The following is a 27957-nucleotide window of genomic DNA, read 5'->3' on the forward strand; positions in this document are numbered from 1 at the left end:
CAAAGCAGAACGCTGCACAGTTTGGCTTTAGCATGTCCCACATTGCAATTAATGCACAATACCAAACCACCATCAAGACGGTCCACATTAAACATCCCGGAGAATGTGTGCGGCCGGTTTGCCATTTTGTCATGCCATAACTAGCTTGCATATGTGGCATGTTACAATTTTTGAAGCGATTAATACATTAAAATCACATCCCAAATGTACCAGCCTCCAGAGGCATAGATTTAATCATCTTAGTTTCTCTTGCCTGTTCCCAGACAGGGGAAAGGAATGGGTAGTTTGTATTGTAGAGGAAAATGTTTTTGCCAATTCCTCTGATAACTCAATTTCTGTCAGGAACCAAACACAGCCAAACCCCTGCCTTTTAGAAAAGGCAACCTTCCCACTATACCTTGGATTAACTTTATATATTCTATCCCAGGGGTGCTCAACCTTTTTCCCTGGTGGGTCAGCTGGGCATCCACAGTCCATCCACAGGCTACCTCTGGTTCCAATCCAGTGCATCCATCCCCATAGGGGGGCAAGGCAGTGGGGTCCAGTCCCAATGAGCCACATAGGGCTCGGGAGTTTGGCAGGGAGGATGGCCACTGCTCCCCTGCTGCCAAATCTCGGGACTCTAGGAAGCCCCATGTGCCAGATGCAGGGGTCTGCGGGCTGGATTTTGCCTGCAGGCTGGAAATTGAGCACCCCTGTTTAAGCCATGCTTAGATAATGTGTTTCTGAATGCCTAAGCTAAATAGTAACACTGGTGGCTACATTTTTGTCAGTCTCTCAATAACGCTGCACAGCCCCTCAGAGCCAGAACACAACTTTCAACACTTTCCACAGACTTCACAGTCCCACCTTTCTGAACCAGGCTACAAATGAAAAAAACCTGAAGGATTTTTTTTAAACCAGTTCACATTTATTATTGATAACAATAAAAAAAATCTTTTAAAGACTATCAGTATCTCATTACCAAGAGTGAGGTAATATGTTTACAAAACATTTACAGAATTGGATATGCAATTCATGAATACAGACAGGATTATGGAAAGGAGACCAGTAATGCAGGGATAAAAAGTCAACAGGATGGTCACTGCTGGCAGAAAAGAACAGTGTTCCCACATTAAAAAGTCAAGGGTATTGAAATTCATCAGGTCTATTTCACACTGCATAATCAAGTCATATTTGACACAGCACTTCACTAGGAAGAGTTAAAATTTTGCTTCTCTGGTAGTTTAACTGTTTGTGCTGTCATGTGCTTTGAGCTCTTAAAGACGCATTAGACTTATGGGGAAGGGCAAGAGAAAAAACATACCCCTCACAATTGCCACTTTTGAACCAACTGAAAAAAGAGATACATCTTCAGACTTGAAAAGTGACTGGAAGTCAAAAAGGTCTATAAAGCCAGACACCTCTGGGCAGATGTGGATTGTTGAATGAAGTAGGTTCTTTACAGCTGTCAGCAAAATCGCCATCTGAGAGAGAAAGAGAGAGAGAGAGAGAAAAAAAAAAGAGAGAGAGAAAAAGAGGGGACCAGCTTCAAGGTAGAGCCCTTATAACTTGGAAAAAGGGAGCTGCCCTTTGGAAAAAACTAAGTGTCACCAGGTTAGTTAATCCTACGGTGCCTTTAGAGGAATTAACTCCTGTGCGTGGAACACTGGCTCCTGCCTGCCGATAATGGAGTTCTCCCTTCAAATGTACATCAGGAAGCTGGGCTCTTACTAGACAGATAGCTTATGCTCGCAGTACAAGAGAGACCGTCATGCATAAGCTGTCCAGTTTCTGGGCGTGGAACTATTTAACACCTGCATGGTAGTTTTCTACAAGATTAGTTTGCCAACATTTTGACTGTTACTTTGGCTATCAAAACTGCTACTTTTTAAAACAATACAGTTGATTAGAAGAGTTTCCTAGTTCAGTGCAGTGGGATTATTTTTCCCCCTGTTGATGAGTTTTCATCATAACTTCATTAGCAACACTCCACATCAGGCCTGGCTTTCATGATTTGTGCTTCAGGATGGAGCTTAACATACCGCATGTCAACATCAGTTTGCCATTTCCCCACTGCAGTGTGACCAATACTGTAAAGGTTTAGTGCTGTGCAGCAAGAGGTATTTATACCAAATCCACAGGTCCAGCTTCCTCCAAAGTTAGGGCAGCCTGGCATAGTTTTAAATTCCTACTCTTACAGTACAATAATTCAGCTGATTTTTCCTCATGCCTCACGTAAGGCCATTGCAGTTCTTTCTGGATCCTGGTTCAACTAGCTATTCATGTGTACAGCAGTTCAGCTCCTTAGTAGGAGAAAGGCCTCTGACCAGTGGTCTATATAAAACAACTCATGCTGGGCCTCCAAGCTGGAATCTCTTATATTCTACTTGGCAATGAAGTACAATACAACATATTAATGCTCTGAATGCTGGGTTTTACCTCACAAATTAAGAGCATTTACTCAGCATTTAAAGCCTCTATGCACCTTTGTGACTGAGTACCCAATTACTTTGGTGCAGGAGGAAAAAAATCTATATTATAACATTCACTGGTAGTAAGTATAGTTCTCCTTTCCCCCCCCTGACATGCACAAGGCCAGAGAGGGAAGTTTTAAGAAAGCAATGCACAGGAAGATGTTTCCATGCCTCTGACTGATCTACAGAGCAAATCTGTGTCTGCTTCAGAAAGATGTTTACTAGATGTTCATCTAGCAAGAGGTAAGTGCCAGGAAAATGAGTGCTTGAAGTGTAATAGATACGTGGAGTGGGGTAAAGTGCTACTCCAAAACAGAACAAGGAATAAACCCCAGGACCCAATGTGGACCAGCCTTTGGGTTGTGGTGAGGGAGAGCCTGCTCTCTGCCCCGTGCCTCCCCACTGTCAGTGCTTAAAAATCTAAATTCAATAGAGTCACATTTGCCTTTAAACCCTCAATTATCAGGGAGGTGGAACCCCCCAACAATGTGTTCATGCAAAAGGTATTAGTGTTAACAGTTTGCCCACCACTTCATGGCAGTGACTCAAAAAAACAGAATGTAGCTCATCAGTGATCCAGGTTATCTTGAGCATCCAACAACTGCTTTCTTTAGTTCCTTGAATATCAGTGACTGGCCATGGGAGAACGTTTAACAACAGCTGGAAGATCACAGGATATTTCATAATGTGGCAAGGAACTTACTGACAGGAGCTTTACTGTTGCTTTCTAATGCACTGAGTAGTTTGGGGAGTGGAGGTTTTTTTTTCTTTTTTTGCATACAGGTAATAGTTTACAAAGTAATTCTTAAACAAGACATTGATTTCTTTCCTTCCACGAGAGCCCTTGTGGTTTAAAGTTAGGATTTGTGCAAGCATGCATACAAAAATCTATGGCTGAGTTAGGGTTAGGGTTGAAGTTAGAGATCAGCTGTCAGATCTAATTTAAACAAAAACACAAAGTTTAAAATTTGAACAGCTACTTTACTATCTATAAAAGGCTTTTGTTTTTGCATTTGCCACTTGAATACGCAGCATTACAGTCAGCTGCCACAGACGAGGGTCCAGCCATCTCATCCGTTTGCTTTTCATTTGCTGTGGCACTACCTGGAAATCATGGAGCTGGAGTGGGACTGGCTGGAAGAAGTTGTGGCAGCACTGAGCTGGGAGAACCCGCTGTGGCTTGATTCAAGGCTGGTCATAGATCCTCTGCAATAAAACAGAAGTTGGAGGTTTGAGAACACAAGGAATTTATTAGTTCTGCTGTGCATCTTTAGCATTTACTATTCCACTTGGGATGGTAAGTGGCAAAGTAAGTAAGTAGAAAAAGGTAAGTAAACCTAACTCTTTGCTAACCTCAACATGGGCACTTAAAAACTCTTGTATGCACAACCAACAGAAAATGTCAGGAATGAACAGTTGTGTTTTTGCAAAAAATCTAATGCTATCTGGAAGATGCTTATACATTGGCCGAAACAAAACTAGGAGTGCTAACAGACACTCATATTTAAGCACTTCAAATCTTCACTTGCATCAATCTCTGTAAGCAGGAGCCTGTTAGGTCCACCAAATTTGTCCACTAGATATGTTGACCTGGATCAGGCCACCCAGTTTTTTCACGTTCCTTTATGGTATACTGCAGGGGTGGGCAAAATGGCAGATTCCATTTCACAGCAGCCCCTACCCACATCCCTGCAACCAGTTTCCACAAAGACCCCAGGAGTGGTAGCACCGTGACAGTATGGGGCTAGGGTTTCCACGAAGACTGGGCCAAGCAGCGCTAGCAGGATGTGGAGCTGGGCAGGGAGTTTCTCTGGGGTAGGGATCTTGCAGTGATCCTGGGGCGTGCAGGCAGCAGTTCACAGCTCTGACCCAGCTCTGGATCACACTGTCACCACCAGAAGATCCCATCTCCGGAGCAGCTCCCTGACCAGCTGCATGTCCTGCCAGCATACTGGGGGCAGGCTCCATGGAAACCCTGCTCCTGTGCTGTCATGGCACTGCCATTTCTGGGATCTCCATAGAAACTGGCCACAACATGGGCGGGGGCTGCTGCAGAATGAAAATCAGGATACCAGCCAGACCCAGCCCACAGTCCAGACTTTACCCATCCCTGGTGTACTGGGATAAGATTGATACAGGTGTACCTCTAATCTAGTCGCATAAAAAGAAAATAACACCAATAAAAAGAAAGTTAATATTATCAGCAATCTCAACTTTTTTTGGCCAATGTAGCTGATAATGTCACCGATAAACACCACGTGCATTTGTGCAGCTGCAGCATACACGTGACCAGGAATGCAGACCGGCCGCTTGGAGACCAGCATCCAGCTAGTAAGCGAAGTGGGGTGGGGAAAGACTGAGACCACCACAGTGAGTGGAGCACTGTCCAGCCAGGGCAATGAATGTGACCCCAGGGCTGGGAGCCATGAGCCACAGGCAGCTTGTCTGGGGCGGGGGGCAGATGCCCCCACCCCCCAATTTACACATGGGGTGAGGGCAGGTTGCCCACTGCAGGCTCAAGACAAGGGGCTGTACCAGCCTCTAACCAGTGGGGAAGCTAAGCCAGACACTGCCCTCCAAGCTACAGAGCTACATTCCTGTAAATCAGCTATTGGAGTATATTGGCAGATATGGCTGGTTACTAAAAATCAGCCATTGGTACTGGTCAAAAAAAGTCTACAAACAAACAAACCGACCAACCAACCAACCAACCAACCAACCAGTGCACCCCTAGGTAAAATTACCAGGTTCCTCCACCCCCTTGCCTCATAGGCTGCCTGTGTCTTCAAGCATCATGTACAAACCTATATAGATTTTTGTGCTGTGGTAAAAGTCCTCACAGTTTGCTATCTAATTAAAAACAACTATTGAAAGTACACAGTATTTTTCTTTAGTGGACTTGGCTTGCTACATACACCAAAATATTATCAAGCTAAGAAGGCAGAAAGTCAGAGAGAATACTTGATGTTGACAAACCTACACCACACATACCGAAAGTCTTCTGATCCTATTACTTCTGTATAGTACATCACTTTGCACTTATGGGAGGAGACCTGTAGAGATGCCAGTACATCGTCCACACGAGGCAGGCTAGTTGTAGCACATGCAGGCATGCTGTGAAATTTCCACTGGAGAATATAGAAGCCTGGCCATCTAGTCACATGTGAGCCCTAGAAGAAACAGCAGCAAATGGAAATGGACTCCAAGTCAAGGGTTTGCAAGTTTGAAATGTATTTTTCAGAATTCAGGAAAATGCCAACGTGCCCATTTCCTCAAATATTGATATTTTTGCTAGTCAGCCCACTACATCACTGTTCAACTGGACCTGCCTAAAATAAGCTAATAAAATTAAAAAAGAATCTCCTAACCTTTCTTACGTAAAAATATGAAGTACAATTAAACCATCTCAACCATCACTAGGGAAAAAACAAACAAACAAAGTCTTCAAGTTGATTTCTATGACTAGGTGCTCAAATCTGTAATTCCAACCAGCACTACAGGTAGTCCTCAGACTTGCAACCCAACTGGTTCCTGAAAACTGTGTCTAAAAGTAACTTATAACATTGTTTCTTATGAGAAAATTGGTTCCAAGTGGGGGATTAGTTCCTGAACCAAGGCCCAATACCCTGTTCTCACCAGAAGTACCCCAGAATTTTATACTCAATCAATTATAGATAAGTTATATAGCTACATTAACGTACTTATATTGTAAATAGCAATCATGTCAATTTGAAAGGACTTCTTTGAGGTGACTTTGCTCAACTTTTTGAAAAGTTCTTGACTGGAGTCTTCTCAGGAGTCTTGTCTGCTTTAAAGAAAGCGTCCAAGGAAGTTTGGATGGATGTTCTTCAGGGAGATAAGCAACGCAGCGAACTTGTTCGCTGGCATGGCATCGGATCAGATCAAGCATTGTGAAGTCAAAACTGACGTCAAAGTTGAAACAAGGTGTCAATTTATAAATGTTGTAAATACGAAACTTTGCAACTTGTAATATACAGGCAGTCCTTGACTTCCAGTGTTTCAATTCCCCACTTTTTAGCTGCTGCCAAATCCACTTCAACCCCATATCAACAGAAAAAGGAATTGGGCTTCATAGATTAATGGCAACATTTTCCAGAGCCAAACACCAAGTTAGGCATGTTGAAGGAGAAGCTTCCTTTTCAAAAGTTATCAAACATCTACAGCTTGAAAATCAAAAGGAGGTGGCAGTGTTTAATACTTCAGCAGCCAAGCCCAGTTCGCTTAGGTGCCTACAGCCCATCCTTAATCACCTAAATAAGTAGTCGTGGCCTCAGTGATTGGTTCAAGGTTACAAGTCTAGGGCAGAGGCCTGAAGAGCATCTGAGGATCATTTTTAATCCCTAACTCTTACTACAGAGACATCCTAGTTTGGTTTTGCCCATTTCAGAAAGCAAAACCTGCTTTCTGGATCTGGGTGTTTTAAGTGTTATATCTGATCAATCTTGAATGCAAGTCAGGCTGATTAATGGAAAGAAATATTGGGGGGGGGAGGGGGAAGGAGAGTAATCACAGCTGTTGTTCTTTCTTTGCAAGGAATCAACTTTGGGAGCAAACCATCACATTTAGCAAATCTGCTCCAACACCAGAATTAAATCATCTTACCTGCACACTCTCGCCTTCTCTGCAGGTGAGTGGAGACTCTACCATGCTGTAATCACGCCCCAACTGCCAGACTTTGTCTATCAGCTGTACATTGTTCCCACCAGGAGATGTAATGCTATGGGCTCCAAGTGATTCTTTTTTAGGAGGCTGAGGAGCTCTTTTGGAGTGATAGATGTTAAAAACAATGTCGCCTTTACACACATCAAAATCCCAGGTAATTACAGATGAAGCATCCACAATCTGAATGAGAATCTAGAGAGAGGGGAAGATCATTGGAAGATAGAAATGAGCCGAGGAAAAATAAAATCCTTACTAGGACAGGAAAGCTAATATTGCTGGGCTCAATTTTATTCAGTTTATTTACTCATTTATCCTATTGTTTATTTTGAAACAAGACCCTCAAAAAAGTTTTTCCTCCCAGCCAGGTAAATGCTATACAATGGCTGTGCTTTCTTGCTCATTTAGGATGCAGAAACACTCAAAAGTCATCTCCCATCCTCCTTCCTATATATAGCTTTTCAGTTAGGGCCAAGGGTCTCCAATCCAAATGCCTGCATCCCCCAGAGATACTTCCAACAAAAACAGGAAAGACCTAACTGACGTTCCTCAATTCCCATGGTTCTAAAACACATTTTAAGACCCTTTCATTCATATACATACCTATTAAAAATCAGGAAGGATAGAAAACCAAGTTGCAGGGGCCCTTTTCAAGATCAGATTTGTTCAATTAGCAAACAGTAATGAAGAAGTTCATTGGATAAGTAAATTTAAGCCATCTAAAAGTAATCAACTCTTTAAAAAAAAGTCTTGAAAGGCAAGGCATTAATTTGCTCAGTTCTTTATGGATTCTAGTTTAAAATCTAGATTGAGGAAAGTCATCCCACTGATATGGAGAGAACCAGCAGCTTTATTTTAATATAAATTAACAACAGTGCTAGGCCTCTAGTGTAGGTATGCAACAGAAGTAGCCTACTAGTACATTCTCCTGTCTCCTATGTTTCCTTAAGAGTACAAAAAACCCAACATTTACACAAAAGGGCCCAGATCCCAGTTTTGGCCTACATTATTCAGTGTGTCAAAGAAAGTTTCTTTGGATCTTCCAACTTCTACCTGGAGGTTTCTAGGGAAGAGCCAAATATCCACTTTAAATATAACCCAAACATCAGTGATTCTCAACAAAGGTACCACAGCTTGGCCATCACAGGGTGCCATGCAATATTAGTACTATTAGAAGGGCCAGCCCTTACACATGACTCATAAAATAAACCCAGAGATTTCAAACAGGTATCCAGTATCAACTGTGGTCCGAGTTCTTTGCAACAGATGACCTGCTCTGTTTTTCTATAGTCAAGAAAAACAAGTGCAAGGTAAAAGCCTCCATTTTCCAAGGGGTCCTGTAAGTCTAAAAAGTTGAGAATCACTGCACTAGAGACAGCTAGGCTGAGATGAAACAAGAGAATGGGAGTGTACCCTTACCTCATGTGGAGCTCCTTTGAAGACACTTGCAGACTGATAGATTGTTTCAGTCCACAGTTTTAGGTCTTCACTTTCCAACTCCTCTGCAGTCCGGTATAGAGACTTGGGAACCAGCCCACCCTCTGGAACTTCACACTGGAGATTTAAAAACAAAGGCATTAAAACAATTTACAATTTAACTATCCTTGCAAAAGTCATGCTGGAAGTGACATAGCAAGTTATTCTGGAAAACACTTAAAAATAATATCATGTAGGCCTGCACGAAGCAGCTAGTATTCGTTTTGATTTGGATTTGGCCAATTTGGAGGACAGCAATTCCATTTGGTGATTTGAACTGCTGTCCCAATTTGATTTCAGGTGAATCTGATTTGGAGATTCAGCTGCTGCTAAATCCCTGAATCATCTAGGCCTGGCCCCGCCCAGTCTCCCAGCCTAGCAATGGCTGCCCTGCTTACCTTAGCTCTCAGCACTTTTTTTTAAGCAACCCCTAGCACAGCAAGTGCTGCCAGCCAGAGGGCAATCCCTGCTGCCCCCCACTGTGTGTGGTGTGGGGGGGGGGGGGCTCTGCACAAGCCCCAACCCCACCCTTGCTCCCCTAGTCCTCCCTGGGCTAGCTCTGACCCTTTAAGAAAACCCCCCAGACTCACCATTTCTGCTGGCAAGGGGCCATCCCCACTGCCCCATTGTCCCACGCCATGAGGGGGGCTTTGCACAAGCCACCCGAAGCCCCGAGGCCACAGGAGGAGCAGCAAGTCCTAGGGCTTTACTTAGCTTTTTCCCCCCACTTAAAAGGCTGGAGCTGGCCCAGGCGGGGCACCTATGCAGGCCCCCCAACCAACACCCGGTGAGCACTAAGGCATTTCTTTAAAGTACCGGGAGCTGTGGCAGCCGGGGGTCCCCCCATGGTCCCCTCTCCCCCTTCTTCAGCCCCACCTCCCCCAACCCTAGTATTTACCAGCTTGGAGTCAGCGGCAGCCACCAGGGACTGCCCGAATCATTGAAGCTCTCCAAGTCTTTTCCAAAGATTTGGAGAGCTTTGAATCGATTTGGACCTTTAAATTGGTCCCCCGATTTGATTTGGATTCGGCCACCGGAAAAAAAATAAATAAATAATAATAATATCGGGCCAAAACTCCTCTGAATCAAATCACCACCCAAAGCTTCACACAGCCCTAATATTTTGGCATGACTGAACCAAAAAAGTTGACAAGCCATGATGTGTGTTCTTCAAATAAGGGTCACAGCTAAAGATACAGCTATTTTAACTTTCTACACTTTGCTGAATTGAAGGACCACAGCATACAAGACATAAAGCTGTTTTATGTGCATCACAGCAGGTGACAGCTGTGCAACTCCTACACTTGTGCTCTTAAAAGACTTAGGCTTTATTCAGAAGCTAACCAGGAAGAGTAGGATCTCTCACTATTCTCCAAAACTGGCAGGGAGCTCTGCAATATTGATTTGTTTTGTGGTAACAGTCATTTTTGCTTACTTAAGCAGTGAATTTTGCCACAACATAAAATGATCGAAATGGTTGTACGTTACAAAGAAAAGACTCCTCCACTAAAAGCTGTGGCTACTGTAAGTAGCTACCTGTTTAAAATAAAGAGGCACTGTTCCAAAATACCTAATATGCAAGCACTACATTACAACAAACAATATCTTAAAATGGTGAACCAAAAAGAGTTCAGAAGAATCCCCATGAAAGGTAGAAGAGCAAGCTAATACCATTTAAAGGAAGACTAATAACAGAAGTATCTTTAAATAACTGGTCCAACACAATTCCAGTACTGGACAATGAGAAGAAACCAAGTCTATTGGTTGCTCTGGTCCCTTCCTTGCCATTGATAGGAGAGCTGGGGGAAAGCTTTGGAGATTGAGTTTGGGGAGCAGACACTTTAGACAAAGTGTTCTTTTGGTGCCCGTGCATCAGACTGGAATACCACAAATATGGACAATCACTTGGAGCTGTGCATCTAGCCTGGCTGCTGTATTAAGTGCATAATGCTTATAGGTCAACAGAATACTCCAGGCAAGGTAGATTAAACAAAAACAAAAACACCAACAACAAACCAATGATTTTTTTAAATTTAAATCATGTTTTTTGTTAAGATGCTTTTTTAAAAAACAAGCCTATACAAATAGATAGTTTCCCATCTGCACAAAAAGCTTTTGACATGCCTTCTAAATGCCTGGCATTGGTATCCATTACCACTTCATCCAGTAATTATAAGACAAGGTCATTGGAAAGTTAGGTGACACACTACAGTTGTATACACACAAGTCCTGCTCCTCTGTGCTCTAGCACCTGAAGTAGAGCGAGCAGCTTTTGCAGAGGGACGCATTTTCTTCTTTGTGACAACAGCATGTTTGGGAAGGTGAAAAACAGTAACTCCAAAATGGCATCTGTAACATACTGGAGGTTGTCTGGTTGGCAACCAGACCAACACCAGCACTGGTGAGAAGGCAGCTGAGTTCTACAAAAGCCCTCAGGTCTTTTGACAACATCATTCTAGACCTGCTGGGGGATAATTCTGTGCTGGATGCCAGGGACAACGTTAACTTCAACAGCAAGGGGCCCACCTCTACCGGTGGTGCAGTGGGTACCACATCGTAACATCTGTGCTAATATTAGCAGGTGCACTTCCTCCCACTACTAGAGTCAATACCGGAGGAGGCATTCTTGGTCCTGGGACACAAGAACAAGTTTGCTCCTCACTGCTAGCATTTGATTCAATCAGAGGCCTGGTTGTTTGCCTCAGACGACTTTTCATGTCTCCTTCGAAAATACAGAGTTCCTCTCTAAGATGGTGCCTTGGTACTTGGGGGTCACTTTCTTCATAGAAGAATAGAAAATTATGGTTGAAAGGGGCCTCAGGAGGTCATCTAGTCCAACCTCCTGCTCAAAGCAGGACCATCCCCAACTAGATAATCCCAGCCAAGGCTTTGTCAATCTGGGTCTTGAAAACCTTCAAGGATGGAGATTGCAGCACCCCTCTGGGTAACCTGTTCCAGTGTTTTACTACCCACCCAGTGAGAAAATTCTTCCCAATATCTAACCTAAACTTCCCTTCCTGCAACTTGAGACTGTTGTTCCTTATTCTGTCACCTGCCACTACTGAGAACAGTTTAGCTCCATCCTTTTTTGAACCCCTCTCTTCAGGTACCTGAAGACTGCTATTAAGTCCCCTTTCAGTCTTCTCTGCTTTCAGAGAACTGTACTGCTGCCTGATGTGGTTGATCTAAAAAAACATCTTGGTCGCTAGTTCACTGGTGCCAAAGCTGCCAGGTCTGGGCTCGATAGTAATTGCACCACAGAGATTCAAGCATTGTGTGGCTGCATTATGAAGCACAGGACATACAGGCATGATGAGAATGGGTGCCTGCAAGCCTCAGACTTTCCAGGAGGTGGAGTTTCAATCCCAATCCTGAAATTCACAGAGTACAATTTCTCGCAGAGAATAAGCACACCAAGCATTTACTCAGCTTGCATTATTCCAAACAGAACAAAGTACCTGCAGCTTCTGAGCCTTGAGATTTTTATCCACCACAGAACAAGCAAGACTTGAGCCTGAAGTTTATTCAGTCCACCTTTCTGCAGTGCTCAGAGGTACCTGAACTGGCTAGGTTCTATCTCACTGCCTTGGGCAGTAAGGGAACTGAGGCAGAGTCGCCCTTAAGCGGGCTATGAAGAGACAACTCATGAAACCGCTAGCCAAAATAAATAATCTGGTATCTGTGCATGATACACATACCCGCCTACAGCAGGATCCATATCAATATATGCTCCAGGAAGAACAGTTTGGGGATCAATTCTTAGTGAAGCAACTGCCTTTCTATAGCTGTGGCCTTAGACAGGGGCAATGCGTGGGGGGTGCACCCTCTGCAAAAAAGGCGCTGCCAACACCGTTGGTGGTGCCTGCGAGTGGTCACCGCTCACCACCCGGTGGCGTCTGTGGGCAGTTCACAATCACCCCTGGCCACCACCACCACTGCCGGTGGTGCCTGTGGGTAGTCGCCGACCCATGGTTGGCACTTGTCACCCCCCTACCCCTCTCCCGCAGTGCCAGCAGCATCTGCGGGAGCTCCCCACTCACTGCCGCCATGCTCCCGCCAGCATTGCTGTGCCCCCTCAGCCGCCAGTGGCACACACCGTTCGTGGCCTCGGATAAGAAATGAACTTGGCTTTAGTTTCCCCAGCCATGAAAATTATGAATAGTTTCCTACCACTCAGGTTACTGCAAGGTTAAGGGCAGTAACTCGTCCCAATATTCCTAAGGGAGGGTGCAAAAGCAATGCAAGTTATGTTGAAAAGGCTCTGTTGTTCCTAATGGCAATCTGAAGAAAGGGTCCGAGAAACAGACTTGGATCCAGGTTTCAAAATGCAAAGAGACCTGCGAGCTGTAGAATCCTGATATACACCAACTTAATCATCTTTGACATCAGTTTTCTTTACGAAAGTGAGGCTTGCGATTCAGTTTTGACATTTAAAACTACTGTCTCCTAAAGCTGTCAGACCTTTCTTTGATCAGAGCTTTCATAATCAATGTGAGTTCAGGTACCATTGCTGAGGAGGTTCAATGTGCATCTTTATAGATGATTTGATACTCTTTAAAAACATGAGTGGAGCTAAAGAATCTAAAAATCACAGCCTATGTAGATATTTTAAAAGCTAAAAAGAATTTAAGAGATTTTTTGGTAAGGTATTCAAGCCCTTAAGTATCTGTTTATTCAGAAATAGTTGGGAGATTCACAGACTGATGCAAATATTATTGGACATGAAGTTCGTGGGCTTGTATTATGTAAGAAGTCAGACTATAGGATTATAATGGGGTCTTCTGTCATTACATATGGATTTGAGGCTAAGTACATTAAGAAGTGCCTTTCTGCTACGTGGTAGGCACCAATAGCACAGAACTATTGGCCAAGGATATCACCCTCCAATTACTGTAGCTTTCGTGTACTTTGCATGTTATGATTTTAGCAAATTTGTGATCATCTTCTCTCTTCCGGAAGGCTGTTACTAGTACAAGAAATCCACTCCTTCCTATCCTGGGAGTTAAATTATTTTCATTTTAGCTAAATTGTGTAAGTGCAGTCTTGTTCCAGGATTGCAGAATATAACCCATCTGTGTTCCCAGGTTTGTGTTTTACATAAGTGGAAAAGAAAAAAAAAACCCTCCCGCAAACAGGCCCTGTAACACTTACCATACACTCTCCGCCAAGAAAATCTGGGATAATTTCTTTATCAATGTAATCCAGGAGCCCCCCAGGACCTTGATAGTCATTCCCTGCATAAATCAGGAATTTTTTTCTAGTGTTGTCATCAATGAATGGACTAACCTATAAATAAAGAAAAAACAAAACTGGTCAGGTCCCCAGAAATCTCTGGATGTGATTTATCATATGAAGCTCAAGCAGATACCATACATAAGTTAACTTATTTCTGTCACACAAGCCTGTTTTCCTTTTAGGAATTTTTGTTCTAAATTTCAGAAATTAAGTGTCCTACAAAACATTAAATTTCCAAGTGGTGAACATTTCCTGATTATACTACACTAGATATTAGGTTTTAAAAGTGTGAGGCAGGTGTGTGGCTACTAAAACTACAAAACAGAGGCATAATTAGCAAGGTTTGTGCCCTGGACAAAGCCCTGCTGGAGAGCAGAAGGAAGAGAAGGGGGCCAGAACACAGGGCAGGGGGCAGGAGTCCCCAGATGCAACTACTGTAGCAGCAGCATGATGTCCCTGCACTCGGTGGCTGCTGCTGGCACGGAGCAGACTTCCTGGGGGGGCTGCCATTCTAGCACTGTCTTTAAGTTAGTGTGGAAGGCTGGTGGTCTGCCTACCACTTGTTAAACTACTGTACAAACATACCAGCGTCCAAAGGACTGGGAAAACCCTAGGGGCACGCAGGATGAGAAGACGACCCAACGTTTCAGGGTAATTAGCTTCAACCACTTCAATGATCCTCAGTAAAGCTTTGACACCAGGTCTCCACAAATGGCGCATGTTCAAACCTTCCAGATCCACCAGACAGGTCCACGAGCTGTCAAATTTAAAAGCAAGATTTTTATTTTATTTTGTCCTAACAGAAACCCACTGAATATTTTTACCAATAACATCAGTTGGTTGTTCTGGAATGCAAGTACTCTGTTCCATTCTCAGAGATCTACAACTTTTGGCAAGGCTATATTCTCCCTCGAGTACTTAGTTACAGAACTCAGTCCCGACTCCTCTTCACATTTTGTGCTTCCTGAAGATGCAGGAGACTGTAGTGGAAATGGTTTCTTAACATTAAAGGATTTCACAATATGCCACATATACTCAGTTAAGGCAGGAAGAAAAAAAGAGCACCAAGTGCATACTGACATATGGCATGTATATCACCATATGACAGACATTGAGGGCCAATTAAAAAAAAGTTACTGGTAGCAAAACACCAAGACATCACCATAGTGCCTAATAAGGGTTAAAATCACTGCCCTGAATAGAAATAACATTTCTAGAAAGTTACGTTCAGTCTCAAGTGCTTCATATGCTGGGCATATTACCTAATAATGGTGTGGGGTTTTTTTTAATAATCCCATTACACTTCAGAATGCATCCCAATTCAGGGATGTTTAATACGCACTTAAATTCCACTAAGGTCAAAAGGATTTAAGCACATGCTCTTGTGTTTTTCTGAATCAGCAATTTACCTGAACACGCATTTAGGGTTTATCCTTATACATGCATAACTGTCTGAATTCAGTCTAGACCTGTAGTTTGATGCTGTGCGACTCAGACGAACCAAAGTCTTTTGGCATTTAAATATTTGTTACATATTTGGTTGCCACTGCTACCCTGACTTTTAAATCCTTTGGCCAGCTAAAGGTCTTAGGTTTATATGCACAATTCAAACCTTAGATTTCATTTCTCACTAATTAAGACAGCTTGAGCTAAGTTTTCCAGCAGTAAGGAGGTAAGGAACAGAAATGCCATGCATTCCAAAATACTCTATACAGATTAAAGGGTGGACTTGGACTCTGAAGGGAGTCCAGTGTTTTATGACAGAATAGAGATGGCTTTAAGAAGACAAATAATCCAGTCATTCTACATTCTGAATTACTTTTTTGGGAATAAAAGCCTGCGTGAGCAAACTGCAGTGCAGCACAGAGCCTAGAAATAAATGCAGTTCCGTGGTCAAAGTTTAAATGTATACACATATACACCCCCCCAGGTTATTTTTGAATAGTAACCTAAGGTGTTTTACCTTATAGGCCTGCCAAATACTTTTGTATTTTCTTCACATCGCCTCAGTCCTTCTTCATTTATAGAGAGAACCTACACAAAAGAGCATGTTGTTTTACAGCAAGTGTTCTAAAAAACTGCTGCCTGGATGGAGCTAGGGTGGAAAATTTAAATTTTCCAATCTGAAGGAAACAAACTATCAAAACAACTTCAAAACAAAAAGGAAAATGATGCCTACATTAAGGCACATAATGGTGGGCTAAAAAGAGTAGCGCTGAGTGCAATAATTCAAGGAAGGGTATAACGCTTAAAAACAAACATTAAAAAAACAACCTCCTTTGCCTGTAGTATCCACATGCTATGGTAAAGATCTCTGCACAAAATCTTAGCTCTGTCTTTTCCCAGGGGCAAATGAATGTTTAACAAGTACTCAATTTGTTGGAACAACTGTTACACGGGATTCTTAGTTTGTTGACAGTGATCAGTGAAAGATGTCTTTCTACAAAAGATACCATTATTTACACAGAAGTCTCATTGTGGGAGTCTCAGCTTTCTAGCTGAAGACAAAAACTCTGAAAGAGACTTTGCCTCTAATCCTAGAGTGAACAGGAAAAAAAGGTCCCTTCAAAAAAGAAGGAAGGTACAACCAAAACACTGATTTAAGTTCATGTTTTTTCTGATGACAGATAAAGACTTCACATATAGATTCAACGGGACAACCAGAAACACAATGTGAATGATTACCAGAATTAGGGGCTGGTTTGGGACCATGACCAATATTCCAGCCATTAAAATAAAAAACCACCACAATGCACAAACCTTGGGATTCAGCCCATTTTGTGCTAGGAAGCTTTGCGTGTCAGTAACAAGAATCCCACAGTGATACAGTAAAAATAGTTTAAGGGCAAGTAATTTTCCTTTAAAAATAATGCATCTCTTTAAACCGGGTGGAAGACATTTTATACATAAAAATTACATGTATAATACTTCAGACAAGGCACCTCTTGCCTTGTGCAAGTGCAGAGATTTAAGATTCGAGCACCGCACAAACTATGTAAGAAATTACTGAAAGGTCTCAGCCCGGAAGGAGCCAAGAACCATGCCTTGGTGCCATGAGTTCACAGTTGGTAAGAATGCTAAAATGCAAGCATTTAGGGAGGCTCGGTCTGTTCAAACTGAAAACAGATTGCTACAGAACAAAAAATACATGCTATGCAACAATCATTCTGGCATCACAGGATGTTCTACTAAATGGGAACATCACATTGTGACTAGAAAACAAATCTTCTCCAAAACACTTACATAGCGAAGCAAGGCTTCTTCCCCAAGAGCTCGTACTAAGCCTTTGGTATCCATCTGTCCCAACCTCAACACATACAGCGGGCGCCCATCTGAAAGGGAAAAAAAAGTGGTTTAGCACTCACCTTTGGGTTATACTGAAATTGTCCTAATTATTTAAAAACCCCACAGCTTTTTGTTAATGTTCTACTATATGTTAAATATTAGATAAAATTGTAAAATTTGAAGCAGATTTAAGAGTGATTTTGCCAACTGCAGCTTTTACCTTTACTAAAGCTAGTCTCAAATGTGGCGTTGTGTTTACTTTGCTAGTTACATCAAGGTAAGACTTGCTGACAACCTCAGCTTCACTAGGACATTCAGCGATCCCAACAGTAAAAAAACAAAACAAACAAGCACTCACCTTCCTAGTGAAGATGCAACTAAGTGATTTTAATTAGATAAGACTATTATGTATGGCAAAATTTATGCAGAGATCATAGATGGTTCTGTAGATTTGCACCTTCTATACTACCCAGATCAGATGTAGAATGTGAATAAGTGGGTGGGGCTTAGCTTGCTAGCCCTTACAGGTTGGCTTTACTCCCTAAAAAGAGCTCCTCAGACAGCCCTTCAAACAAAAATAAAAGTAAAAAAAAAAGACAGTCTCTGCACACAAATCAAATAGAGAAGCCAACAAACAAAACCCCTCAGCCCCCTTCTGGACAATAGGAGGGGTCCTCTAACGCAGGCCCCAGCATATTAGCGAGACCCCTTCCCAGTCACGAGCTTGTCTGGTCGGTCAGTTTGCCTCTTGCCTGCAAACTGCTCTTTTACCCAGCTTGCCCCTTTCTCCATTCTCCTTTGGGATTTTAAGCTTCCACTGAGACACCTTCATTATGTAGACGCCCATAGATGGGCTTCTTTGCCTGCTCTCTCAAAGGGCTAGACCAGCCTGTTACAATGAACTTTTGTAAGCCTGAGCTCACTGGGCTGAAACTGGCCCTAGGTGCAGCCCAGGTAAGAAAGGTACAGTTAAGTTATTAGACTGAAATTTAGTAAATCACAGACCCTTGGTTAAAGTTTAGATCTTATATGCTGTCTCACAGAACCGCCAGTTGCCTCTGGCGAATTTTTGGAAAGACTAGCATTAATTAGTTCCGAGAGCAAATAGTGATAAACCATTGATCCAGAGTACCGATTTCTACGGTGTTAGTTGAAGTATCGCCTTGGGGACTTTCAGTTCTGTTATACAAACTTGGCGCACTGCCTCACTAGCACAGGTTATTCCTGTTCCAGGGACAAATTTTAATTAGAACCTTTACTGAGAAAAAGGTAAGTGCCCTTGAATCTCAAACACATGCCGGAAAGAGCAGATGACATTCTTGATATAAAAGGCCTTAGAGAACAAGGGCACAGGCTGATTTTTGAGAATCTAAAATTTATATTTTTGGTTCTTCTTCACAGTATTCAAGGAGCCCTATATTAGATAGCAGCAAGAGAATGGATTTTCCAATTTAGGACAAAGTGGAAAAAAAAAATCCCTAATTTTCTGCGATATAGATGAACATAAAATTATTGCCACTCCAGACTGGAACACATATAGGACAGCGAGTTGGTGCGAAGCATTTTAATTAAAAAGCAAAAAACAATGTCATCATGGGGACCTTGTTAAACAACCCCACTAAACAAGGTTATGCCTAAGCTTAAGCCTACACCTGCCCAGAATACAAATCATGCACGATAGTCAAGATACACAACTATTACCATTTCCTCCCTAATAACCAAAAGATCTTATTCTCTATGCTCAGTTCTGTTCCTCTCTACATATATAAAAGGAATCAAATACTAAGTCTGTTGCATCAGAGAGACATCTGAAAGAAATCCTTTTTTTTAAAGCATCCACTAGATTCTTCTGCACCTGGTCCAAACTGACTGAAGGAGCCAAGGCAGCCTGGAAGAAGAGCAAGTTTCTGTGTCAGAATAAGGGAGAGCAGGCTTCATTGTACTATTCAATATGAATGTTTTATCAACTTTCAGAAGAACCCAGTTTTAGAAGATCTAGCAATCATCCTGCTTTGTAATCTTTTAAAATGCAAGCAGATAAATAGAACCGATACCTAAATTTAGAAAGCTGAACTCGTAAACATAAGAACATGCATAGTGTATTATCTTTAAAGATATATGCTTACAGGCAAAAGAAAAACTCCATCAAGGCATTTGCTTAAACATCTGAATATGCTTCAAATATGTGAAATGAAGCTTATTCTTCATTTCAGATATTTATCACTTTACTCTTTAGTTTTGATTCCTCCACTGTTACACAAAGTTAAAAGTTTCAAGTTGTAGAGCTTACAGCAGCAGTTCTCAACCACAGTGCCATTTTTAAGGATGCCACACAATATCAGCATGGTTAGATATGCAGCCACCAACACACAAGTCACAAAAGAGGGGTTTCAAATAGGATGCCAGTGTCAAAAACACTATGACCTGTTGTGGCCTCTCAGTTCTGTGCTACAGAAGAATCTCTGTTATTATTCCAGAGTCAAAAAAAATGAACAGAAGCCAAGAACTGGCATTTTCCAAGGGATTTCACAAAACTAAAAAGTTGAGAACCACTAGTTTATAGATAGATAAAGTAGTGTCTTTGTATATAAAAGATACTACATACTTGGAGTTATTTAGCTAATGCTAAAGATCTTATTTTTTGAATATGCATTGCAACTTTGGAAGCACTACAAAAAGGCTACTGCATTTTAGAAGAGTGCCATAAACAATACAGTAGTTTACTAACCACACCCCAACCAAATGATACATGGAGGGAAGACTTAACTGAAAAAGTGTTTTCTTCCTAACATTACATGCTTATTTTTTAAACAATTCTGATGAATTATGTAAAAACTTGTTCCTTAAGACATTCCTATCAAAATAAGAGCCACTTGCATATAGAAGAAAGCTACCCTAACGGCATGAATGTTAAATCATTTATGTCCAAGTAAAACTGATCGTTTGCTCCTTAACTTTGAAATAGAGCTGTCCTTGGCAGCATATTTTAAAACTGCTGCTCTCTATGGGTTCTTGATAAATGCTAAAAGGTATCCATTTAGCTGAAGTCTTGAACACTTTACACATGTGGGACAAAAGGAGGAGAAAACTGATAATGCAAAAATTAAAAAGCCTAACCATAGACTGTAAAAACAGTCAAATTGTAGAGAGCGTCTCAGTTTGAAATCTGCTACATCTTACATGTTGGCAAGCCCTGCCCTCAGCTTTGAGTGCACCTCAACAGGAATCTGTACAAAAGAAACACAAGGAATTGAAAGATAAGACCAGGAGTTCTGCAGTCTTGTTTTTCAAACCTCTGCTTCACCTTGGAAAGCTTTCTGATGCCAACAATTCCCAGAGAGATTTATCCCTTTCCTTCCTAGTTACTGGCAGTATCCAAATAGGTTTCTTATTTCTTCCCTTGTATAGTGTTCCTCCCTTAAAAATCTAGGAACTTGCTGATTTCCTTAAGCTATTGTCTGACTGAGTTTTGTTCAACCACAGGCTGAGAGAGACCCATTAATCACTACAAAGCTAAACAGTGTTAATGTCCAATTTGCCTTCCCCGCCTTACACCCATTACTAACAAAAATTTCCTCTAGTACTTCATATGCCTCTGGTAACAGGAAGGTCCAGTGCGAGCAATTTTGGGTAGCAGGGAAAGGCCAACTCAGAACACAGGAGATATGCAGTGAGAGGTTATTTCCTTTCCAAAATGAACAGTTGGAAGGAAACTCCCTCCCCCAAGTGACTGATGGGGTGGGGGAAGAGAAATTCCACAACATGTTTCTATTTTGATGTCTGCAACAAGACCAGTGCACAGCAGCAAGTAGGGGGTGTACTTCAGCAGCTGGCCCTGGAGCTCATGAATTTGACCATAATCCAACAGTCTACTTCTTAAACAAACTTTGCTATTTGGCATACATCACAGCTCCCGTTAGTGAACTGCAATGCCAAAGATTGGTCCATGTCATCAGCAAACATGCCTGATGGCAGAGTTAAGTTAAATGAGAAAAAAGTCTTATTTACATGCATCTTTAAATCACTTACAAGAAGGTAATATTCAGCACTTACATTGCAGCTTTCAACCTAGAGTGCAGTACAACTTAGAGCGTAGCACAAGCACTAACCCTGACAACTCTTGTTAAGCAGATTAATCCATTTTACAAGTGCCTCGGAAAAGTTAACAGGCAGACAAGGTTCTTTGGGTGAATCTGATTTCTTTTACTAGACCAACTTAAATAGTTGGAAAAAAAAAAAAATTCAAGCTTTCAGGTTTAAAAACCCTTCATCAGGCTGAGGAAGTCAAGGGACAAACCTATAAACTTTACTTCATTAACCTCACGCTTACAAAAAAAAGTTAAATAATGGACTAAACGTAGGCATTGGATTTATGACACATTATAGTCTGCCTGACATCTGACTCCCCAGTTACCTCTCCACTTTTTAACTGCTACATTGATCCCCCTTCTCTCTCCTCCCCACCACCCAGCTTGTCTCTCACCCACTGACTCATTAAATCTACATCTTCACTGGCAGCCCGTCTTGCACACACCCCAGCCCAGCCTCTAGCTTCTTTACTATTCATTCCATTCAGGAAGAGAACACACCAACTGCAGAGACCTCCTTAGCCTGAAAAAGAGTTTTTAAACCCAAAAGCTTGCAAAAAACGTTGCAAGGGATGTAGTTGTCATGGGCGATTTAAATTACCCAGACATCTGCTGGGAGGAACAAATCAGCCAGGTCGGACCGTTCCAGGAGGTTCCTGGCCGAGATACAGGACCTCCACTTAATTCAGGAGGTGCACAGTCCCACCAGAGGAAATGCCCTGTTAGACCTGGTCCTGGCCACGGGCGATGACCTGGTAAGGGGCCTCCAGGTTCTTGACCACCTGGGTGATAACGATCAACGCTTGCTGGAATTCACCATCCAGCGCAGGGTGTCAAGGGCCTGCAACAAGGCAGTAGCCCTAGACTTCAAGAGGGCCAACTTCAACAAGTTGAGATTAGTGGGAGAGGCACTGGGGTTCGAGAGCAGGGGAACTCAGCACCCAAGATGAGTGGTCGTTCCTTAAGAAGATGATACTCAGGGCCCAAAGGGTGACTATCCCAACAAGAAGCAAGGGGGGCAAGAGTGCCCAAAAGCCCCCCTGGCTCACCAAGGGTGTCAGGGAATGCCCGATTGCCAAAAAAGCAGTACAACCAGTGGAAGGGCGGTGCTCTCTCCAAAGAGGAGTATACCTCCTCTGCTCGGGCCTGGAAGGGGGCTGTCAGGAAAGCTAAGGCAGACATTGATCCTGGATGCTAGTCCTAGCTCTAAGATAATAAAAAGTCCTTTTTCAAATATATAGGGAGGATGAAGAAAGCACCGGGAAATGTGGGGCCCCTGCAAGATACTCTGGGCAATCTGGTGGTTGTGCCAGAGGAGAAAGCAGGCCTCTTTAACCAATTCTTCACCTCCACTTTCTTGTGCAGGGACCGGGACTTCCCCTCAAGTCTGTCTTGCATCACAGTGGGGAACACCTCCAGACCTCAGGCTGAGGAGGACCAGGTTAGAGAGCTTCTGGAGGGACTGGACATGTTCCGATCAGCGGGTCCAGATGCTCTCCACCCCAGGGTGTTGAGGGAGCTAGCAGGGGTTATTGCAGGGCCCTTGGCATGGCTTTACGAGCACTCATGGTGCTCGGGCCAGGTGCCAGATGATTGGAAGATAGCCAACGTGGTCCCCATCTTCAAAAAAGGGAGGAGGGAGGACCCAGGCAACTATAGGCCCATCAGTCTTACCTCAATCCTAGGGAAACTCTTTGAGAAGATCAAAGAGCACAGCTGCGATGGGCCGGCTTCCGGGATGATGCTCAAGGGCAACCAGCACGGTTTCATTAGGGGCAGGTCACGTCAGACCAACCTGATTGCCTTTTATGATCAGGTCACAAAAGCATTGGACGCAGGTGGACGTAGTCTTTCTGGACTTCAGCAAGGCCTTTGACACCATCTCCCACCCCATCCTCATTAAAAAACTAGGCAACTGTGGCATTGATGCCTACACAGTCAGATGGATTGCAGATTAGCTGAAGGGTCGTACTCAGAGGGTGGTGGTGGATGGGTCATATTCAACCTGGGGGGAAGTGGGCAGCGGAGTCCCCCAGGGGCTCGGTCCTTGGGTCCGCACTGTTCAACTTCTTTATCAGCAATTTGGATGATGCGGTAAAAAGCAATCTGTTTAAAATTTGTTGATGATACCAAAATTTGGGGTGAGGTGGGCATGCTAGTAGGGAGAGAAAGACTGCAGCAAGACCCGGATAGGTTACAGGGGTGGGCTAACAAAAACAGGATGCGTTTCAATATTGAAAAGTGCAGGGTGCTGAACTCGGGCAGTAGCAACCAGCAGCACACTTACAAGATGGGAAACTCCCGTCGTGAGAGCACGGAGGCAGAAAGGGATCTTGGAGTCACTAATGACTCCAAGATGAATATGGGCTGACAATGCAAGGTCACGGTTGACAGAGCTAACCGGATCTTGTCGTGCATCTGCAGGTGCATCTCAAGTAGGGCCAAGGAGGTGTTCCTCCCCCTCTACACGACACTGGTCACGCCACAGCTGGAATACCATGTCCAGTTCTGTGTGCCCACTTCAGGAGGGATGTGGACAACTTTGAGAGGGCACAGAGGAGGGCCACCCGCATGATCCGGGGACAACAGGGCAGACCCTACAATGAGAGACTGCGGGACCTGAACCTGCTGAGCCTTCACAAGAGAAGGCTGAGGGGGAACCTGGTGACCGTCTATAAACTCATTGGGGGGGGGGGGGGGGGGGGAAAAACGGGACCAGAAGGATTTGGCAGACACCTTGTTTCGCCTAGTGCCCCCTGGCATAACAAGGAATAACGACCATAAGCTGTTGGAGAGGAGGTTTAGATTAGACATCCGTAAAAACTACTTCACAGTTAGGGCGGCTAGAATCTGGAACCAACTTCCATGGGAAGTGGTGCTGGCTCCTACCCTGGGGGTCTTTAAGAAGAGGCTGGATGCCTACCTGGCTGGAGTCATTTGAGCCCAGTTTTTCTCCTGCCCAGGCGGGGGGGGTCGGACATGAAGATCTACAATGTCCCTTCCAACCCTACTTCTATGAAAAACATTTTTTACCAACTATTTAAGTTGGTTTAATAAAAGATATCAGATTCACCCAAAGAACCTTCTCTGCCTACATCCTTAGATCAACACAGCTACAACCTACACCTCAGAAAAGTTAAGCCATTTGCCCAGTCAGTCAGAGCCAGAAGTAGGACCTAGTCTTGCTTGTTTATTTGCTCTCACCTAAACCACACCAACTAAGTGTACTTAAGTACAGTGCATCCTGAAAGTTCACTTTGTTTGTCAGTCCATCCAAGTGGCTTTGGCAGCTGTACACTACAAAATGACCTGCATCTGCAAGTATAAAAAGTACCTTTGTCATGGTGATGCCAGCCTCCTGCATAGAAATCTTGCAGAACTTGAGGAGGATTCCAGGTATCCAGAATATAGTCTACTTGGTGCTGTTTCCGCCATGTTAGTGACTGGCAAAGGATCTCTCTGGCTTTGTCAATATTGAAGTCTCGGGCACGTAAGAATCGTAATATATGTTCATCCTTTGGAATCTAATAGAAAACAAATTACTGGTAAATGGCTGAAAACTTAAGAGATGCCAAAAGCGCCAATTTCTACAATGCTGAGAGTGAAGTAAATTTGGCTTGCACACCTAATTACAGGGAAACTTATCTGCAACTTATAAAGGAGCACAAGTTTTTGGGTTTGCTCATTTTGGTTTTTTTGTTTGTTTGTTTGTTTGTTTTTTAAGGCATGGGTTTTTAATCACCCACGCTGGAGATCAACAGGCCTGCTACCTGGCTGCAGACTGGATTCCTGTTTTTAAAGGGGAATTCAACAATTAGGTTTGGCCTAGACATGAAGATGCGGTTGGGAATTCAAGGGAGATACACACATACATAAATCACAATTCAAAAAAAACTGTCAGACATATTATAAATTACTGATCACTTACACACCTGTTATTCATTCAAGTGGCAACTGAAACCATGGGATTAGAAGTGGTCTAAAGACAGGAAAAAAAATAGGACATGCCTGCTAACTACGGAGGATGCCAATATATAAAAGATACCAAGACAAAAAGATGAAAAGTTAGTAAAAGAAATATCAGAAGCAGTCATCCACGGGTAACCATCAGGAGGGCAATATGCCATGGAAACATAAGCTTAAAGACTACCTACTTATAGAGCACTTCTCATCAGCGATATCAAAAGTACTTCACTAAAAAGGTCAGCATCATCCCATTTTGTGGATGGGGAAACTGAAGCAGAAAGAGAGCACTGATTTGCACAAGATCACCCAGAAGGCAGCTAAGCTCTTGTCACAGGTCTATCTACTGCCCTACTTGAATTTAAACACTCAGAGAAGCATGTGTAAGGATCACATACATTCAACCAAAGCAAAGGGCAACATAACAGACTTGTCTGTCAGGCTCCTGGGCTTATAGTTGCTACCACTCTGGTTAGCCCAATTAGGACTACGCATTCTTGCCTGAAGCGCAGGATGCCAAAAGGGATGATCAATTTCTTACTTTGCCCTTGTGAGTCTCCTGGAGCCACTGTCGAAGTCGAATGAGGCAGCTCTCTTGCATTGGTGTCAAGTCACCCAGATAGCGCTTGATGTAGTCTGCATCCAGCTTGTCTGAAATAGAATTTACTCAGTGTTACAGGTCTTACCAATGGCTAGGAAAATTGAACACTGATCTTATGTCTACCACACAAGATGGGAAAATTCAAGTTCTTTATTCAGCACTTCCGTCAGAAAAAGACATTGGTCCTTTAGCTTTTAAAATGTAACTAACTTTCCACTAGTATTCAAATACAGTAGTACAGCCATAGCGATTTTTACAGCTGGGATCTTAAACAAGTTTGAGATCTCTAAAAAGACAGACCTGTCCTTTGCTCTGGATAATAGCATAGTATAGAAGCATAAAACTTTGTGTGCAGACAGAATATGAATTGTGTCCTTTCACAAATAAGGAAGAGTTGAAACTCAGTACCTGGAAAAATTAGGTACTTTTGTGCGGCACTTAAGTCTACATTTGTTGATTCACAGTGCTAGAAATCAAAGGGCCATACTCATTTGGAAATGCTCACAGAATCTTTGTTCTTACTGTCTAAATCTTTAGAGGTAAAAGTTCCTGGCCTTTACTATGAAGGCCTAATTTTGTTCACCAAAAATACAAGTGAAAGCCTATTTATTTGCAACAGACTGGTGGAGATTGTGCTGAGTTTTCTACTTCAATCCCTGGGCATATAAAAACTTCTCCTGTGCAGCTGCCTAGCAAGATTTGCTTGCCCTCCTCCTCCTTCCCCCTTTTAAACACTGACATTCATTCAATTACATGATCAACTAACAGCACTCAAACATGGCCCACACAGATTAACTTCTAATTGAGGATTCCCAGACCCAGTCATTAATAGTCATGTTGAAGCTGAGCATGAAGCCAATTGTCTGGAGTTTCAGCTACATCCAAGCAGTATAGCCTTGAGTACCTTGCCAAGTAAATCCAAAAACAGATAATCTGAGAAGTCAAAGTAGCCAAACAAAGAGATACCATCAGGTGTCCCTGCCGTAGGCTCCGATGGACTGCTGGAGGTGTTGAGAATCTCCTTATTGTTCAGCCCCTCCTTTGTGGCAGTATCTGGTATGTTGATAGCAGGGGAAACTGGCCGGCCAGTGAGAGATGTGCTCTTCTCCAATTTACATACATCAGGAGTCCAGCGGGGAACAAATGTTACCCCTTCCTCCTCCAGCTGCTTCAGGTAATACTCTATTATTTCTTTTCCCTTTGAAAAAGAAAATAAGCCATTAAAAAAAAGTCTCCACTTGCATACAAGGTATGATTTGCCCAGAAATCCCATCAGACTCCTCCCACCACAAGCTTACAGCCACTTCACAATCCCTTGCTGTAAAAGTCAGCTTAATCTTGCAAGTATACCCATACTCTTAGTTAGCAGCACCTACACTAAAATCCAACTAGAGCCTAACAACTACTTCATGATTAAACTCACCTTTTTAATATTGCTGGTGTATTGTTTCATGGCAATCTTTTCTACCGTGCTTTCAAAGCCAAAGAAAGATTTGATGTCTAGGCTCGCAGACTGTTCAAAACAGGTCCAGTCTTCATTGTCAGGGTGAACCTGTTGGTTAAGGGGGAAAAACCCACACACAAATGTTTGGATGCCTTTGGGGGCTGTCACATACTGTATAAAAATGTACACTACAAAGTTTCATATTTTTGATGCTTGCTCTATCACACTGCAAGCAGAAAAATTTGAAAAAAAAAACAAAACACTTTGGCTGCTTTTGCAAAATGCAAACTGAAAAAGGTAAGATCTTATTCAACAACAAACCAAAAGGACTTCAAAAGGTTTCCACAAAAAAGGTAGTTACAGCACTCTGCTAAGACGAATTAGGAGGGAAACTACTGTTCTGACTCACAAGGTGGACTGGCATGTTCCCATCTGCAATAGTGACTGCAGTACATTGTTGACATACCTAGGAGGAAGCCTGCACTCTGTCAGCAGCCCACTATTGTGGCAGAAAAGAGTTCATCATGGGCTAGCAGTACCCAAGTTAACAATTTATATTTATACTATAATGTGTCCACACTGCTACACTGTGGCCACAGCTTAGATACATTCTCCAATTATTTGCAAAATAGTACAAGGGAGAATAGTGCCTCTTTAGCTATAAAGGACCTTCATCAGTACTGAAAAGGAACAGCATATTTGGCCCTATGATAATACTACAAAAAAAGG

General features: G+C 42.8%; 1 protein-coding gene across 10 annotated transcripts in view; it reads right to left on the reverse strand.

The window, feature by feature from the left end:
• Window positions 1-895: 895 nt before the first annotated feature.
• SEC14L1 (SEC14 like lipid binding 1) overlaps window positions 896-27957 on the reverse strand; it is a 100309-nt gene continuing 73247 nt past the window's right edge. For 9 of the 10 annotated variants that reach the window (XM_090058932.1, XM_090058931.1, XM_090058936.1 and 6 more), the window contains 13 exons: window positions 27208-27336; window positions 26751-26982; window positions 25725-25834; window positions 24555-24744; window positions 17091-17179; window positions 15811-15881; window positions 14433-14604; window positions 13764-13898; window positions 8556-8690; window positions 7080-7331; window positions 5448-5626; window positions 3561-3662; window positions 896-1466 (listed from right to left, as the gene is read on the reverse strand). In XM_090058932.1, the coding sequence (XP_089915058.1) occupies window positions 1451-1466; window positions 3561-3662; window positions 5448-5626; window positions 7080-7331; window positions 8556-8690; window positions 13764-13898; window positions 14433-14604; window positions 15811-15881; window positions 17091-17179; window positions 24555-24744; window positions 25725-25834; window positions 26751-26982; window positions 27208-27336 (1812 nt within the window). In that variant the 3' untranslated portion in view covers window positions 896-1450. Of the gene's footprint in view, window positions 1467-3009; window positions 3663-5447; window positions 5627-7079; window positions 7332-8555; window positions 8691-13763; window positions 13899-14432; window positions 14605-15810; window positions 15882-17090; window positions 17180-24554; window positions 24745-25724; window positions 25835-26750; window positions 26983-27207; window positions 27337-27957 lie in introns of those variants that run through there. The other variant, XM_090058939.1, reaches the window with a different exon arrangement.

This window comes from Crocodylus siamensis, chromosome 8 (assembly GCF_052110815.1).
Source record: "Crocodylus siamensis isolate JL-2025a chromosome 8, ASM5211081v1, whole genome shotgun sequence".
In the NCBI taxonomy this organism is placed as follows: domain Eukaryota; kingdom Metazoa; phylum Chordata; order Crocodylia; family Crocodylidae; genus Crocodylus; species Crocodylus siamensis.